The sequence below is a fragment of the Limulus polyphemus genome, unplaced genomic scaffold (assembly GCF_000517525.1).
Source record: "Limulus polyphemus unplaced genomic scaffold, Limulus_polyphemus-2.1.2 Scaffold4135, whole genome shotgun sequence".
Taxonomy (NCBI): domain Eukaryota; kingdom Metazoa; phylum Arthropoda; class Merostomata; order Xiphosura; family Limulidae; genus Limulus; species Limulus polyphemus.
The window spans coordinates 74217-93017 of NW_013669745.1; the positions used below are offsets into that span (position 1 = coordinate 74217).

Sequence of the window (18801 nt, forward strand, 5' to 3'; positions counted from 1 at the left end):
GTTTGATAAGTATATGAATGAGTAAGGGCTAGTCTTTAGGTATTTTTTTTAATTATTTTAATTCAGTTTAGAGGATGGAACAGGCAAGATGGACCAATAAGTCCCATGTTGTCCCTAAAACATTGTTATGTTATTGGATAGGTCTGCTAAATGACAGAAGATTCAATCAAAGTATTGAATACAGAGTAGAACTCAATTTCTTACTTAAATTAGTCATGTAAAATGGAATGATAAGACTGAACACAAAATCAAATACAAAGGAACAATCTTTATTCAAGAATAAACACAGTGAGTGGAGTTTACTTTTGTCAAACCATGGCTTTCACTGGATCACTGGTTTGAATACTGATGACCAAGTTTTACTTGATTACCTTCATTGATGTTTCAGAAAAGACTGCCAAATCCAAGGCTTCTTAGTATTCTTACATTTACCCAGAGCAACATGCACTCCCATGTGTCTAGTCATTCTTATTACAACGTAGATGGGGCTGTAACTCCCAAATTTCACCTGGATAACCACTGAAGGACACTGCTGTTAACATTCTTATACAACATTTTATTAAGTAATGTTCTTCCTGGGTGGTAACAGGTATTACATACTTCAAAAACAATAAAGGAATAGAGGTAATAATTTGAAACAAGATCAACTTAACTTTTCTCAATGATATGTTATGTGTAACCTGCACATATTCAGAACAAACAAAAATTCAGAATAAACATTAAAACACTATAAGAAGATAGAAGCATGTGGTATATTCGTATACCACACATGCATGTTTTACCTGTTTCCATTAGCATGGAGGGGGAGGGGGGTTAAAAGGTGCCGGGGCCCCGGGCATCCATATCGAGAGGGCATCCGACGCAAAGAGTCTAATCGAATAGTAGAACCCTTTCCGCTCTTCCCCAAGGTCTTAGGTACAAGGCCCCGGGCATCATAGAACCTCTGCATACCACTGCCTGTTTCTCACATAAATAAATTCTCCAGTAGCATTTACTGCGAACATATATTTGTTCAAACAAAATGGTTTGACTTTGTAGGATAAGTTTTTGAGTATGTTTTTTGATTACACATTTTACTGTTATGAATATTTGTATGTTTATTTTTTGTGAAGATGAACTATCTTGAATAAATATCTTTTTATTCATATTTTTTTCCAGCACTGATGTCTTTATTCATGTTGTTCGGAGGGAGGACAACTCTGTCATGGAAGTAGATGAAGCATTGAAGTATGAATTATAATGATAAAAGCATAAATTAATTAATTAAATACACACATTGAAATAATTCATTATTTTGTTCGTAATTTTTACTTAAATCAGGGGTCCCCAAAATGGCAGAGTATGATAAGGTTTCAAGGGGTTACAGCATGTATTCCTTCTCAAATGAGCCTGATATCTGAAAATAGAAGTGTCTATACTAACAGCATATATCATTAAAATAGCTAAAGAAATGATTGTAAAGTCCAGAATTTGGTAACCACAATAATGAAAGAAACAATCTGCATGAAAACAAGCACATTTTATTCTTACTGAAGAACAGTATGAAAATAACTTAAAAGGATGGTCTGTGAATAAAAAAGCAACAGACAAAGACATGGCTCTATTATTAAAGCTGGGGCAACTCCCCCTGAAAGTGTCAAACCTACTGTGACAATTCTAATTCTCTATATATAGATGACCGGGGACAAACTGAATATCAGTAATCTCTTCTTCATGTAACAGTTGTAATGTAGCCTCACCCTCAGGATTATGTGAAATGACAATAAAATTATCACATTGTCAGGTTTTGTTTTTGTGGATTCTTCTACAGTAGGTTTCTGTGACTTGTTGATGGTAAAGGCAATGATGAATGAACAGCACCCACTACACTTGTTTCAATATCAGCATATATATGTTCTGAATTACATACACACAAGTACATCAGCATAGACATAAACCTTGTCCAAAGCTTTGCTGCAATCTTCTGATCTCTTTATACTCTGCTGGCCCACTTTATACCTCTCGTCCCATCGTCAGATCACCACTACCCCTTCAGTATCAGTTCTCAGGTGCCACTCTACACTCTCGACAATAATGAGTCACAAATGCATAATACAACATCATAAACTAAAGTGAAAACGAAATAATATTACAATGATCATAAAACACAACAAATCAATGACAGTCTTTTACATCATGACATAAGGCCCTCTTCGGGATAAATATTTACAATATTTTCTTTTCCACGATATACAAAGACTTCGTTCACATACACAGTCTTCTCCAACATTTGCGGTCCCTTTAATAGCTTCTTTGTGCAACCTGTAGTTCTGAAGGTACAACGCTCACCTCGTGATCCTCGTGCTGTCTGTCTTGCACTTCTGAATGTATGCAAGTAGTTGACGGTCTGTCTGGATGATGAACTTCTTCCCATATTGATAATTCTGGAACTTCCAAATGGCAAATATGATGGCCAGACACTTGTTCAATCACAGAGTAATTTTTACTAATTGACAGCTTTTGACTTATGTATGTACTGGAAACAGTCCATCTTCATGTTCTTGTAAATGTACTGCCCCAATTCCAATGTCTAAAGCATCAGCCTGGACAATAAAAGGTTTGTCGAAGTCTGACATTCTAAGAATTGGTACGAAGAGACTTAAACAGCTGTTCCAGCGAGTGAGAACAGCAGGCCTCACCATCAGACCATCCAAGTGCTACATCAGATATGCTGTGCTAGAGTTTGTTAGACATATAGTTAGGAACCAACAGATAGACATGGAAAAGAAAAAGATAATCTGCATAAATGATACACCAGCTCCAACGAATAAGCAGCCAGTCAGATCCTTCCTGGGGTCAGTGGGATACTAAAGGAAATGCATCCCAAATTATGCTAAAATTACTGCAACATTGACTGACCTGATCAAGAAAGGCATACTCAACAAGGTGTAGTGGGAACAACCACACCAGGTGACATTCCAGAAATTGAAGAACACGTTAAGAAGCTCTGTATGTCAAAAACATCATCCACATAGTGCTCGATGTTGATGGTGATGCAAAGCGTCCCTCTCATCATACAGTTGAATGTAGCTGCTGAGTTCACTAATCCAAATGGCATTTGCTTAAATTGGTAACATCCATTTGGTGTCTTCTCTTTAGATTCCATCTCTATTGGGATTTGCCTATAACCTTTACCGAGGTCGATTTTTGAAAAGAACCTGGCACCATCTAGTTTTGCCATGATAGCCTCTGGATTGCCCTTAGGTTCTGCATCAAACTTTGTCATGAGATTCAGCTTCATATCGTTTCAGTAAAGCTACTTTTATTTTATCATAATCCATGACATCTTCTGACATCATGCCTGCATATACTTGTACGCCTTTTCCTGTGAGAAATGGGCTGAGACAGACTGCCCAGTCGCCTTTGTCCCAGTTCTGGCTTTGGGTGAATTTTTCATATCTCTCCAGGAAATCATCCATGTCATCTTTATGTTCATCAAATTTGGGCAGCTTGCGTCAACTAGCCCTGTCTCCATTGTCATTCTTGGGTCCTTCAGTTGGGTGAGTTTTGCTATCTCAATTTGTGCTCTTATTCTCTCTATTTCTAGTCTCTCCTCTCTCTCTTTTTCTTCTTTCTCAGTTTGTATTCTCATTCTTTCTATTTCTAGTTTCTCCTTTCTCGTATTTTCTTCTTTTAGTATTTCTTCTTTCTCAATTTGTCTCTTCTGTTGCCATTCTTCTCTTTCCAGTTCTTGTTGTTGTTTAACAAACTCTCGTAATTCACTGTCTTTTAACTCAAATTGAGATCCTCTTTCTACCTATTTATCAAAATCTGTTGACATGGTTATGTAGCATAATTTTAATCTCTATACTATTTTTGTTAATACTACAGTTGGGCATAAATAGATAGGCCTACTTATTTCCGTTGTTGTTCACGTTTTCTTCTATCGCCATTTATCACTGTATAATCCTGGCTGTGGCTCGCCAATTGTCAGATTTTAAAAAAATAACATATATATATATATAAGTTCTTTTTTCCTGCCAATTGTCAAAATAAATGGCTTTTATTTATATTTCTTAATAGTATAAATATATAATATGTTGTTGTTGGGCTTAGGATTCTTCCACAGTAGGTGTCTGTGACTTGTTAGTGATGAATTCAATGATGAATAAACAGCACACACTTGACTTGTTTTCAAATTATATATATATATATATATATTCAGAACAACAAATTCTTCACACTATAGACATTACAGGCATATCATAAACACTATTTATATATAGTTCTCTTCTTGTTATCAAAAGTCTACTTAGGCCTATTCAATTACTTTAGAATTTCAGTTGACAAGTTAAACTATCTTCTCTATATTATTATCGTACTAGTATTCTGCATGTGATTCACTTGCAAGTTTAAGTTGTGGCACAAGTTACCATAATTCGTTTGGTCTTCTTTCTTCTGAAGATCCTCTGTCCCTTTTGTCAAAGTGTACCCAGGCTGATTCAATTACTTTAGTTCCGTGCTTTGACAGAATGAAATCATCCTTCTTACCTTTTGCTATTATCTGTCTATTGTTGTCTGTCTGCTGCTTCCCACTCATCTTATGCTATTTATATATCGTTTTTACATAGTCGTCTGGCCACTTTCTATATATTTGCGATGCCAATTAGTTATTAACAAAACCTTTTACAATCATCTGCTTGTAACTCTTATTATAACAAATCTTAAAAATAATAAAATATTCACTCATTATAAATTAATCACTAATATTTAAACCAAACAGTCTTTTATATCATGGCATATACAAACATGGTCTTTTGGTGTGTACACAATGATTAAACTGTTATTTATTCATTTGGAATAAGTCTTTATATAAAGCAGTTTACAATGTTTCTGAGCACCAAAATGTATTTGTACACATATGCAACATTACAATGTAACAATATATGCAGCATCCTCTTATTAGTGCATATGCACACAAACATGCACTACGAACATGGCAAACAGTGAAAATAGAAAGACAAAAATATTGAAAAAAAACCCTCAATCAAAGTAATAACAATGATTTAATGGTTTTTCAAACTTGTAATGAAAATAGAGACATTAAAATGCAACACTTCAAGTAACATATCAGCCCATGACACATACTTGCTGCAAACTAGTTGCCTAGCCAAAACAATTGTGTGTTAGGGGGTAGTTATAAGTACAATTTTTGAATTACTAAGCACTTCAAGCAGTGTAAGGCAATCCCTACAACTAAAAAATGCATTGTGTTACTTCGTCACAATCCAGTTACAGTCACACATTTTTTTGCTTTAATAAAATGATAAAAGATGCTAAAAAAAGGTCATTCTCTATCCTGGTCCATTATCTCACATGCTAGCTTTTGTGTATTATATGATAAATTATAGTTGACATATGTTTTGCAGAATCTGGTCTCAACCCCCTTAAGCCTCTGTATTAGTCTCTATAGGAGATTGGAATTTCGGTGCACTGCATTAACTACCTTAGAGAGTGCTTCTTGTCATGAGAAGCTTTGAACAAAGGAAGTTTAGTAATCTGTTTTAGGATGTGATAAGCATCGTGTTTTAAACTACAGTATATTGTATTAGAGTTTTGTAATGTTTTTTTTTCTGCTTGTGTATGTGCATACACTTTATTGTTGTAATGATTATTGTGATATTTATATATTTGTTTGCCATAATTGAAAATAAGATGAGATTAAAAGTTAGCTAGAAAATTAAGCTTTTGTTAGTGATTAAAACTAAGAAAAAAAAACAACATGCATTTAGTTGAAAAATTATTGAAAGAACATTTTTTCCATTTCTTATAGAAAAATCACTTCCAAAGTATTTAAAAGAACTTCAAAGTCTCCCTCAGTGTAGTATTGTAATATGATTAGTGAACCCCAGTTTTCTTGAAACTATGTCCTTTATTCCAAAATGGTGGTACCAGTTAAGTAAAACTGTTAAGAAAAGGAGGATTTTGTTAAAATCAAGTAAAACAGTTGTTACAGCCCGGGAGCTTTAAATTGTTTTACCATTAAATAGTGGTGTAACTGTTTAATTCAGTTTGTGTAAGTTTTTTATATTAACGGGTTTGTTAATAGTGGTACTGATGGTGATATTTCTTCACACGTCAGAAAGTTTTACTAAATTAAAGAACATAAAACCTGAGCGATATTCCAGGTGTGAACAAATGTACACAACTATAAATTACAGATGTAATGAAAGGCTCTACTTATGATAACCAGGTAGTTTAAGAGATTTTACAATTGACCCAATTGCAGTATCTAATAGGTAATTCTTTTTAGCTTAATTGGTAAAAGTAATTATGTTTTGATTTTGTAGGGAGAAAGGTATCCACCGAGATATTATAGAACAGAAAACAAGACTGCTGAAATAAATTATTTTTATACATAGATGGTGAATTATTCATAATAACTTTAGAAAACAGGTAAACAGATTTGGCTGAAGAGTTAGAGAAAATGGATGTATAATAATGTATCTAAACTGACCTTACAATTTCCAAACTCACCTTTAATATTTCAGAAAAAATACTTTTAGGATCAGGCTATATATACGTATTGAGATACAAATATAGCTACTCATTTTAAAAACATCAACAAGTTTTCCATTACATATAACACTAAACCGTTAATGTCCCAACATTATGTCCCCATTTATTCCAAACAAACAAAACTGAGCAGAATGTCCCCATTAAACTCACATTTAATATTTCAGAAAAAATACTTTTAGGATCAGGCCTTTTACACCGATGAAAAAGTTAAAATATTATGATAAATTTGTTTTTCATTGTAAGTTTACTTAATTTCTTGGTTGAATTTATGTTTACATTGCATACTGTTGTTTTCGTCTTTTTTCTGTTTCCAGGTTATTTGACAAATACTGGGGAAAAGTTCTTGAATTAAGGAAAGAAGATTTTTATATCGTTTTAATAGATGTAAGTCTTGCACAGTATGGAAATATTGTTATTACACTTAATTATCTTGTTAGAACAAATAAACTCTTTAAAGTTGTAGATAGTGTTGAGAATTGTTATCAAATGTTATATTTGTTTTAATTAAGGTCTCATGATAACTAAAATATTTTTAAAAAACAAAATCCCAGTTCTTAGGTTGTGGTTATTAAAGTCACATAATAAAAATTAACGAATAATAATACCTGAATTTTTAAATTGTTTAAAAAGAAAAGTTGTAATTATTGTTGCAATTAAGATATATCATTCAAATGTAGTGATTTGAAAACACTTGTCATGGTGGTAATATAAACTGTTTAGTTTGTTGAAAACTTGCATCTTCTGCTCCTGCCTGGTATGTGCGTGTTAGAAAACAGATAAATAAATTGACAAACAGATGGCCAGTACCATATACTGCATGACTAATATACGAGGTCAAGGATAGTTCCAAAGGAACTTGGAAGGTAAAAAGTATAAGATAGATAAGTAATTTTGTGATATAAAACTCGTACATGTTTCACTTTCTTTAAAGTTTATAGTAGTTTTTTTTTTTTTACTTTGCAGGTTACATTTATTCATATTTTTTAAATTAAATAAAAATTAAATACTATTTTTATGCTCTATAACAATAAAATATTAATTTCTTTGTTGATTTTCTTTTAATTTTTTTTATTTTCACAACTTTATTTCATGTATTCCTATAATTGTACTAGAATGTAATGTTAAGATTGATATATTTGTGTTTTGAAAAATAGTCCAACTTTATATAGATGTTGTGGAGGAACATTTTACTAGCAAGCCATTGGTTAGTTTATCCCAACACTTTCTGCCATTCTGGGGATATTACATAGAACTCTCTACTAGTCACTAAATTGGTCAGTTTTATCAACCACAATAAAAAATTTTTTATTTTCTGAAAATTCTTTTAACCTTTATTTACATGACAGGAAATATCACTCTTCAAAAGCCCTACAGCATTTTGAGTTATTCTAACAAAGAATTTGATATTTCTAATTCCCAATTGTGTTTTTAATTCAGTATTACATTTGAAATTACATAAAAAAATTTCTTGATAACCAACTACAGTTGTGCCAATCAATGGCTATTTTTTATAAATTTCACACTAAACTTTTATATTACCTACTACATTGCTAGTTTATTTACTGAAATTATAAACTTTTCAATAAACTTCAAGATTCCCTACTGATATAATAGATTATTACTGGTTTTCTTAATTTTTTTACTCAATTATTTAATTAGACTACCCAATGTAATTTTCAATAAGTTAATAACTTTATTAATTATCTATTAAATTGTTAGTTACCAAGTACAGATCATTGATTTATTATACTGTATTGTATAACTATTTATAATGTTTTATCTGTACTTAAATAGAAAACATACTCAATTAAGTAAAAGACTTCCCATAATTTAAGTGGAGTTTCCACTTCATGAATAAGTCATACTGGGGGTTCGTTTAAGGTTTATAGTATAAAATGTTTGTGTGTGTAATTCTTATAGCCAATTAGATACATGTTCAAGATTTCTTAATGGTTGTAAAAATGGAAAGAAAGCTTTATATTAAAAGAAAAAAACTAGGTAGTTTAGTAATTTCTTCAATTTTTGTAGGAGAATACAAAAATAGAAATACTTAAATGTTAAGGCTGTATATTTCCAAAGTATGCTTACTCTGTAGAGAAGAATGTCATTTGTTAATAGATCCATAAAAAAAAATTACCTGTTAAAGGCTCAGTTATAGAGTTTGATATCTGATTTATTGTAATGAGATGAGTTCATATGCCAGTGAATTTTCTTCATATTACAAGTATAAATGGATTGCACTGTTTTTACATGATTCTACACATTAATTCAATATATGAATCAAAAGTTGTTGGTTTTTCCCAACCTTTTTCCAGCTAAGGATCAACTATTTCCAATCCAATAATTTCATGAATCATTTCATACAATATTAGTTTTTAAAGTACTTTTATGTTACTCTATAGGACAGTATACTCAGTAGCTAAATTTCAGAAGACACTTTTTTTTTTCAACTGTCTTGCTGAGTGACTGAAATCTCCCTGTTGACCAGTGGTTGAGAACCAATTATCTATAATTTTATAAGTGCTTCACTATTCCATACATTATCAAATGAATTAAAGAAATCATTTTAGATGTTAACAGGAGTTAAAACTTTAGAACTGGAGTTTATAAAAATATACCAATCTGTAGTTGGCCAGGTAGTTAGGGCACTCAACTCGCAATCTGAGAGTCGTGGGTTTGATTCCCCGTCACACCAAACATGCTCGCCCTTTCAGCCGTGGGGGCATTATAATGTGATGATCAAGCCCTTTATTAGTTGGTAAAAGAGTAGCCCAAGAGTTGGTGGTGGGTGGTGATAACTAGCTGCCTTTCCTCTATTCTTACACTGCTAAATTAGGGACGGCTAGTGCAGGTAGCCCTTGTGTAGCTTTGCACAAAATCCATAACAAACAAACAAACAATCTGTAGTTATTACTGTTAATATTCAAATGTTTTGAATTATCTTCAAAGAAAATAAATTTCTCTTATTGTTTTTTTTTCTCATCATATTAAAAATTGTGTTTTTTTTTTTATTCATTGGTTTAATTTATCTTCAGAAAATTGGAAAGGATGACACAAGTGATTCCTGGGAAAGAAAGCTGAAATTTATCTTATTTGGAGTTTTGGCAGGCCTTGCATTAGCTTTCATTGTCTTGTTATCAGTTTCCTGCATGAAAATAATTTCGTAAGTTTTACCCAAAAATAATTTAATAGATTTTTACTCGTTATTTGTGTTCAGTGAATTTTCTGGTCTGTGGTATTTTGCTTTTAAAAAAAACTTCAAGTGTTCCTAAGATTCATTACCCATTTTCAGTACATAATCATGTCCTTGTTTCTTAGTCTCAAAAAGCATTTCATTACACATGTTTAATGTGTTGTCTTGTCGTGTCCTTGGATTCTTGTTGCCATTATTCCCCTGATTCATTATCTATGTTGAGTGCATCATCATGTTCTTGTTTCACTGCTTCAAAAAAGCATTGCAAGTGTTACAGTGATATATTAGCTATGCTTATTATATTATCATGTCCTCAGATTGTTAACACAGTGTGAAAATTACTTTATTTAATCCAAAGTGTGGATTCAGTATGCAAATTTTACATATACCTTTTCCATTATATGTGTATAAACACACATAATGGAACATATTAACAGATTATAAGCTAACAAGTACAAAAATACACACTTCGAATCATATCTAATCTAATATTATACAGGTTGAACCAAAACTAACATATTCTACTTTTTTGTATATAGAGCTTTACAAAATTTATTACTTGAGTTAAGAGAAATATGATCTGTTATAAACACAGATTTGTAGTGTGAGAACAAATAGTATGTATTTTTAAATTGTTTGCTGAAATAAACAAACATTGTAAGCTAACCTTAGGCTTACTTTGTAGGTCTTAAAGTGTTCAATATCTGCTATAAATACAGTTATGGAAGTTTTTATTCAAAGATCAGTGATTCAGGATGCGAGTAAGATTATGTTACTCCTCACAGATTTCATTCGCAGTGTTATATTATTTTTGTCATTTAAACCAATGACATTGAAATCTCATTTAGTTTTGTTATAGATACTGTGCATGTATTAAGTAAATTTTAAAAATTATGCTAAAAACAAATCAGTATAAAGTTGTTACTGCAGAATTAAATGTAGCTACTGGTATTATAGCTAACTAAACTTTCTAGTCAAAGATGAAAATTTTTCAATTGGCAAAAATATATTAATTTTCTCAAATGAGGAGATATAAACAATAAAGTATTTTCTTAATGCAGTGTATATGAACTAATAATAGACAAATATTAGAAATTAAGTTTCCAGACATATCTCTCATATAAAGATATGTACCATTGGTAACTAACTTCAATCTTGGAGCCTTCATTAGGCCATAAAATCACAATAAATCCGAATATTAATTTAAAAGTTACCTTTCCAACACATGTTTAATAAAACAGCAAACAAGCATGTATTTTATTACACAGAATAAATAATAAATATATCTTGAGATTCCTAATTACGAAGATTTTCACACATTTCTCATGTTAGATTATTTATTATTACCTAGCTTTCAACTCCAATGCTTTTTTTTACAGCTTGATGAAGGCTCCAGTGGGAGTAAATATCCTGGTAATAATAAATATTATAACATAAGAAATATGTGAAAATATTCTTAATTACGAACCTCGAGACAAATTTAGTAGGCAAGTATTTTGTGTGTGATAAATACATGATTGTTTGCTGTTTTATTAGCCATTTGTTTGAAATGTAACTTTTAAATCTATATTTGGATTTATTATTTCCTCCATGTGAAGAAATTTTCATTCTTATTTCACAAATTGTTTTTATGGTACAACAAATGTAAAGTTATTGAAAGAATGATAAAATACTTTAAACAGATATATATACACTACACACGTACAGTTGAATGTCACTAAGTTGAACTTAGATATCATGAATACATGGATGATGTCAGTGTCAGAATCAGTCCTGTCTATTTCCTTTAACATTTATTGTATCTGTTATTCTACATTTATCAAAATCCCATATTCTACTTTTATTATGGATCAAAACTGTGGTCAAGGTTTTAGACTGTGTCTGATATTCCACATTTATAATGGATTAAAACTAAGGTCAAGTTCCACATTGTGTCTGACATTCTACATTTACTATGAATCAAAAGTAAAATCAAGGTTACTTCAATCCTTTGATATTTTGATATCTTGAATGACATCCCCAATTAAATTTAGTGATATTCAAATATATTACTGGTATTACTCCATTTCTATTGAGACTTCTTTCTACTAAAGGTTTGGAAATAGATAAATACTCTGAGTGTTGACATAACTGTAATTTAATGTAAAGAAACATGATTGTAAGTTGATATGAAGTATTCTATATTATGTAACAACAAATCAGTAGGAAGAATTTAGTTGGGTTCTTTCTTTTCATGTATTTTTTGAACAAATATGCATTTTTATTTACTTATTTTACTTCATATTTCCATTTTTTTTTATCTATGTAGCCTCTCAAGAAGACTTAGAGCTGCCACTGCAACCTCTTTTGGTAATGCATCTTTGATTTATGTAGTGTAATTTCACATAATTTTTGTACCTTAACATTCAACTGTACTTACATGGGTATGTTTGTTGTTACTTGAAGATATTTTCACAAAAATTAAATCAACTAAGACTTTCAGCATTTATATGTACAATTACCGCATTAGTATAATTATCCTTTTGTTTGAATTTTAAAAGTAACAAGTGTGATTTAGCATTTAAAGCTGTGCTTGTTTTCATGGTTCTATTTGAAGTGATTTTGATTATTGCTATAGGCTTCCACTTTATATTTGGTTTTAAATCTTTAAAAAATAAAACAAGAATGTGAATTTTTTTTAGTCAACCTGAATTGTAGCTAATAGATTATTTGTCAGTAAAATCTATTTAAGATTCTAATGGTAAGTATAATACTATTTCTAAATCTCCAGGATCCCAGGATTCTGGTCTCAATCGAGTTGGTGTGAATGATCCTCCAAATACTAATAAGCATGCTGTGGAAGGGTAAGTAATTCCTTGTTGAAACGTTAATTTATCATCAGAAATGTTTGATACATTGGTGCAAGATAATGATGACTAAATTTCTTGTTATTAGTGTGATTAGTTACACATTATGTGCAAGATAATTTTTTTACATATATGTTTTAACAGTTTTTTACACAAAAACACTTGAGATCTTCAAGTGGGTATTATGAACACTTGAACATTTTAACTAGCTACAACAAAAACGATAATATTTTGACTATTATGCAAAGGCTTGAATATTATATCTATGTTAAAACAAGCAGTGTAATGTTTACACTAAGAGCTTCAAATATAATGTTTTAAGTAGGTAAATAAAGGTTTGAATATTTGAACTATTTTTAGCAAACTTGAATATTTGTACTGTGCTCAAGAAATATTTGAATATTTGATCTGTGTTAAACAACTACTTGAATATTTATACTTTATTCATCAACTACTTGAATACTTATACTTTATTCATCAACTACTTGAATATTTTATACTGTGTTAAAAACATACTTAAATATGTATACTTTGTTCATCAACTACTTGAATCTTGAACTTCGTTTCTCGAGACTACCCCTATCATATCACCCTACTAGTTTACCATACTCTACAAATGATGACTGTGATAGCAGATCAGTTGTCTCAACTCATACAGATTCTCCAAACAGAGAAATGACTCTTGACTTTTGAAATGACTCTCATTTTGCAACTCTGATTGGTGGGTTGGCCAGTCATTGGAACACCCAACTACTGGTAATTTGGTCTCCAATACCTCACCTTCAGGCTTTGACAGGATGGGATTACAACTCTAAGCCTTTCCTTCAATTCATATGTTACCCTAGGTATTAACTATGATTTGTTCCAACTCATTGTTGAGACCTATTGGCAGCTACACCTTGGTTTCTGCTTCAGCAGTACCTTCAGGAGTGTCCACCTCTTCTGCTTCTTAGGCCATCTCTATGGAAGTAGCCATGATCTGACATAGTACACTCAGCTATTTAGAAGTTCAAGTTTCAGGCATAGAAGTTATGCAGTTTTTCACACGGCATCGAGGTTTATCCTCAAAACTCCACAACATACATTACCCCCCCCCCTTCCCCGATTCTAGTAGTGGAGCTAGGGAGTCCTTAACACACCCGATTTTTAATCACTGAGGTGGTGGACAGAGGCTTTTCCTCCAGAGTGAATTCCCTCACTCTTGGAAAAGAGGGTGACATTGGAGGCTCTCCTACATGGGTCTCTGGATTTTTTTTTCCCCAGATGTCAGCAAAAGAGGCACCAGTCTATGTGGGAGCCTATTCATAATACTGGTTCAGATTTGATGCTCATCTATCCAATTGGGTTGAGTGTGGCCCTTCTTTTTTTTGTTCAATATTGGTTCAGTAGATTGTTCATGGAAGAGGGTCCATTTTCCTACATATGTTAATAAACGAAATGTTTTTGTATATGTATACATATATTTGTATTAAACATAACAGTTACTCCACTGAATGGAAAAAATGTTGAATTTATTCTTTTTTCTAAATAACATAACATTTACTGGGTTTGCGCTTAGAGCAAACATTTTTAGGCAATACGCTAAATAAATTAGAAATTTATTTGCATTATTTTAATATTCATGTGCGTCTTCCCCCAGTGGTGCAGCATTATGTTTTCAAACTTACAACACAGACATACCCATGGTGGGCAAAGCACAGATAATCCATTGTGTAACTTTGTGCTTAACTACAAACAAGCAAATAATATTCATGCATTTTCGAACATTTGTAATTACTAGTTTCAACAAATAGAGATTTTAATCTCTTAACTTTTTCTTTATTATATGATACATTTACTTATAGTTGATTATATTTAATAGATATAAATACATAAATATTAATTTTTTTCAGATCTAATCCTATGTGGAATCAGCAGGAAGACCTGAACTATAAACCAGATGATGTCAGGTGAGTTTTGATTTTTTTTTGAGGATGGTTTATGGTCGCTATGTACATTTTATTAGCTTTGTAGTTAAATAGGTGTATAATTTTATTTGATCATCAGATTATCAGTTGGTACACTTGTATGTTTAATCATCATCTAATAAAATGTATTCAGTCATCACTTTTTTAGATAGAAAAATAACATTTGAATTTGACTTCCATATTTCTTTGTCTCCTGAAACAACATTCAGTACTTGTTCTGTTAGCTACATAGGTCTCCAGAGAAAACTTGTGCTCATGCAATTCAACATGTTTCATCAACATCAGATTCAATAGTTGTCATCCTAAATATGATTAATCAACATTTGATGCAGTAGTTGTCACTCAATATGGATCATTAGCTTAATTTTCATTTTGTCTTTTCACAAAAACTGCTCCAATTACTGATTCAATAAAAGTGCCTATTTAATGTAGTTTTTTATACATTTAAGATCATTGTTCTTATAAAGAACATGAGTAACTACTACTTTAAAACTGTACTATTTTGAAAAATTAATATGTGTTTTCATTTATTACTTGTCCATGTGGATAACTCAGATTTAGAAGCACACCAAAGAGATGAAAATGGGTTTGGTTTTAAGTCTTTTGTAGAGATTGGTCCATACATTTATTAAATAGCCTAAAATGTTGTATAAAAAGAGAAAAAAAAATGTATGTATTCTGAAACAAAAGTATTGCAGATAATGCTTCATACCACCTATTTATTTATTTTTTTCCCTGTTTTATCCATTTGCTTAAAATACATTGACTTCCTGTTATTTATGCTATTAGTAATTTGTATTTGAACAGCATGGATGGCAGCGAGGACTCTTTTAACCTGCAGGATTTTGAGAACAAAGCTGGAATAAGTGGAAAAGAAAACATTAGTTTTATGAACACCCTTTCCATGCCGCCTGCAATATTACCTTCCACTGGAAGTAAAAGCATCAATGAAAAGGAAATTGAGGCATTGGGTCTTCAAAATCCTAAACCTCAACCACTGATCAATTCGCAGAATAATAAGTTTAATGCTTTGAAAAGCTTAGAGAGCAAGTGGAGATACCAGTTGAACCAAGAAACATCTCAAGCCCCACCTTCCTATGATGCAAGCAGGAGAAGTAGTGCTTTTAATTCCAAGCAAACTTCTTTTGAGCTTTGATCTCATTAGGTCTCCAGTTCTCAAAATAAACGTAAATTACAAAACTATGTACTAAATTCTTTTTAATCTCTTAAATATGTAAGAAATCAAGTGTATTTAGGAATACTTGATTTATTTTGTTTTTCATTTATAAAAATTCAAATTTATATATTAATTCCATAGATAGGGAAGAATATTTTTCATAGTTATGACAAAACAATCTCTCCAAAGCGTATTCTTATATTGATATTATTTATGTAGATCATGCAGACAGTCATCTATATTGTTAACCTAGAAAAGAATAAGTTGAAACTTTAACCTAAAAATTATAACTTTATGTAGTTTATGGCTGTACTGAACTATGTAACTAAATTAAATTTGTCACTGCTTAATTTTCAAACCTTTAATGGAGTTATGTTGTTTATTAAGTAGGTTTATGTAAGCATAAATTGTAACCGTAAGAGAAGAAGGTGAAGATTTGAAACAATAAATAATCGTTTTATTTTATTATACATTACCAAGGAATTAAGTTAGCAAACTTATTAAAAATTTAACCACTTCAGTATCGTTTATTTGTAATTAATGACTCAATTACAGTTTTTAATCAATGTTTTTTTTACTTCATACTATAATTAGACACGAGTATTGTCAAATAATGATTTTAAAGCACAGTAGTTAAAAATAAATAACTTATGATTTAAGTAGATAATTGATACTTCCTTTATATTCTAAAGAATGTAACGCCAACTGGAAAATAGAACACATTTTCAAAATGGTAAACAGTATACAATTTGACTCAAGAACGTACATATATTAATTTCTAAAGTTTCACTTAAAAACCTTTTTTCGGCAATTTAGTTTATGTAAACAAGCTTTAAAGTGAAGAATTTATTTTTATGCAGTTACATTAAAGTGCTGCATTGAAAAAGCTTTCCAGTGAAATGTTGAAAATAAGTACACTTTCCTGGAATTGTGTTACTTTAAGATCAACTGATGGTGCATTCTGACAAAAGAAATTTTTAAAACCTTTATAATTTTTTTCATGTTACGTATGTAATTTAATTAGTATTTCACTGTGCAGGAGAATTTTCGTTAAGGATGTATAAAAAAAAAACTAAAGAACAAGTGTATTGAATAATTATTTCAATGTGTAGCAAAACTAGCAGGAATTTCATCATATATTTGTAATGAAAGTTGGCTTTACTGTTTTCATAAAATTTTGCTCATATAAATATTATTAAAATAACACAGATGTATTTTTTTCTGAAAATAAATGTAATTTGTTTCTTCAGTAGGACCTTATTAAGAATCTGGGATCTTACTATAAATTATCCAGCCATTATTCCCAAGGAACAGAAATACAAAAACTATGCACTCTTCAGTTCTACCTCATGTTTCTTCACACAGACTTGAATATTTTTAGATGATAATAGTTATCATTTAACTAATGACGAATCAACCATGGTGTTCACTGATTGGTTATTTGTACTGAGCTCAGCTTTAAATGCACATTTATCTTATGGTATCTAGTAGCTACCCAAAGGTATTACAGAATTGAGGAAAAACAAGACAGTTGTACGTTTCACAAATACAATATTTATTAACAACCTGATGATGCTTTTACTGGCGAAACCATGGTCGTGAATAAATGATGTATTTGTGAAACAAACAATTGTCTTGTTTTTTTGTAATTATGGAATTTCACCAAGTACCAATGCTTTCAAGTATCAACTCTAAGGTACCTCAGTCAAAGTTTTACTATCAAAATAATAATGATGGAATTATTTTTTGTGAACGTTATATCGTACAAGAGCCTAATGGTGTTAATACTTTCTCCACAGAAATTTTCAAAAACCTCAATACATTATATTTTCATTCAACATTAAAGCAACAAGAAAGTAAGTTGTTTATAAGCATAATTTAATGTTAATACACCATGTTATAAACGTTGCTATAACCTCATTAAATATCTCTAATTTTTAATAATAATATAACGTTTACAAATTGTATCAATGTGAGAAGAATCTGATTTTTACAGTTTCTATCAGTCTTGTGTTGTTATATATCAGATGACTCTGAAATGTATTAGTTCTTGTTTTCATTATGTTCAAATTTAAAGTTATAATAGAACAGGTTATAGTTGCAAGTTGTGGTCATTGATAGCCATATGTTTAAAGAATAAAGTTCAATAGGACATATAGCATCTTGATTACAGGTCAAAACATTGATTACAAACAATAATAACTGTTGGTCAGGAAATGTGAATTTAGTAACAAATTAGTATCAATCTGTAGGTTAAAATCCATTAGCTATAACGAATCAACTTAAACCTTGTGTTTACATTATTCTTCTACCCAAACACGTAAGATTTCTTTTGTTTTATATGTAAGAGTGACTTACAATTTTAGTCACAGAATGTAAGTGTGTTGCATATTCTGGTGATTTTCCATATGAAGAGGAGGTCAGTTAGCATCGTAGATCCAATCACATTGAAATGTTAGCTATAATTTAAAAAACATTTTTTAAGGTCATAATACCCTATCTATTACTTGAAGTTTTGCTTAACATTAATAAATATTGATTTACTTTGATCTTTCAGGTTCTTTTCATCACTAACTATAGTAAGTATCAAAATGACAAATATGTACACATGAATTCTGCCATTATGAATTGGATAAAACAATGAGAACATTATTAAATGTCATATCAATACCATGATAACGAAATTGATAGGTAAACAAAATAGAGGGGATATCACAAACAACACAAGTTATACAATTCCATTCATCTAGGATAAATTTTTGTTCAGTGTTATTCTGTACATCTACATTAATGGCTGAACTCTACTATTTTAACATTACCTTTTACTTCCAATCTCAAAATCATAAAGCTATTTTTTTTCATAATTATAAGGTGAAAGATATATAGTATGTCTATGATAGATTATTGGCTTTCAAATTCTAATTATAGCATTCTGATACGTACTTTTCTAACATGAACCTAAAAGCTATATCCAACCAAGGAAGGTGTTACATTTTCTTCAACATTCCGGGAAGAATTTAACATACATTCATCAAGTAGTTGTTAAATAAAATTTGGAAT

General features: G+C 30.8%; 1 protein-coding gene across 1 annotated transcript in view; it reads left to right on the forward strand.

The window, feature by feature from the left end:
- LOC111088620 (cadherin-23-like) overlaps window positions 1-18257 on the forward strand; it is a gene marked incomplete at its 5' end in the record, with an annotated part of 90901 nt that extends 72644 nt beyond the window's left edge. The window contains 7 exons of the mRNA XM_022399274.1: window positions 1159-1227; window positions 6873-6942; window positions 9594-9721; window positions 12060-12100; window positions 12522-12594; window positions 14490-14546; window positions 15372-18257. Coding sequence (XP_022254982.1) covers window positions 1159-1227; window positions 6873-6942; window positions 9594-9721; window positions 12060-12100; window positions 12522-12594; window positions 14490-14546; window positions 15372-15720 — 787 coding nt within the window. The remainder of the gene's footprint in view (window positions 1-1158; window positions 1228-6872; window positions 6943-9593; window positions 9722-12059; window positions 12101-12521; window positions 12595-14489; window positions 14547-15371) is intronic.
- Window positions 18258-18801: the final 544 nt, after the last annotated feature.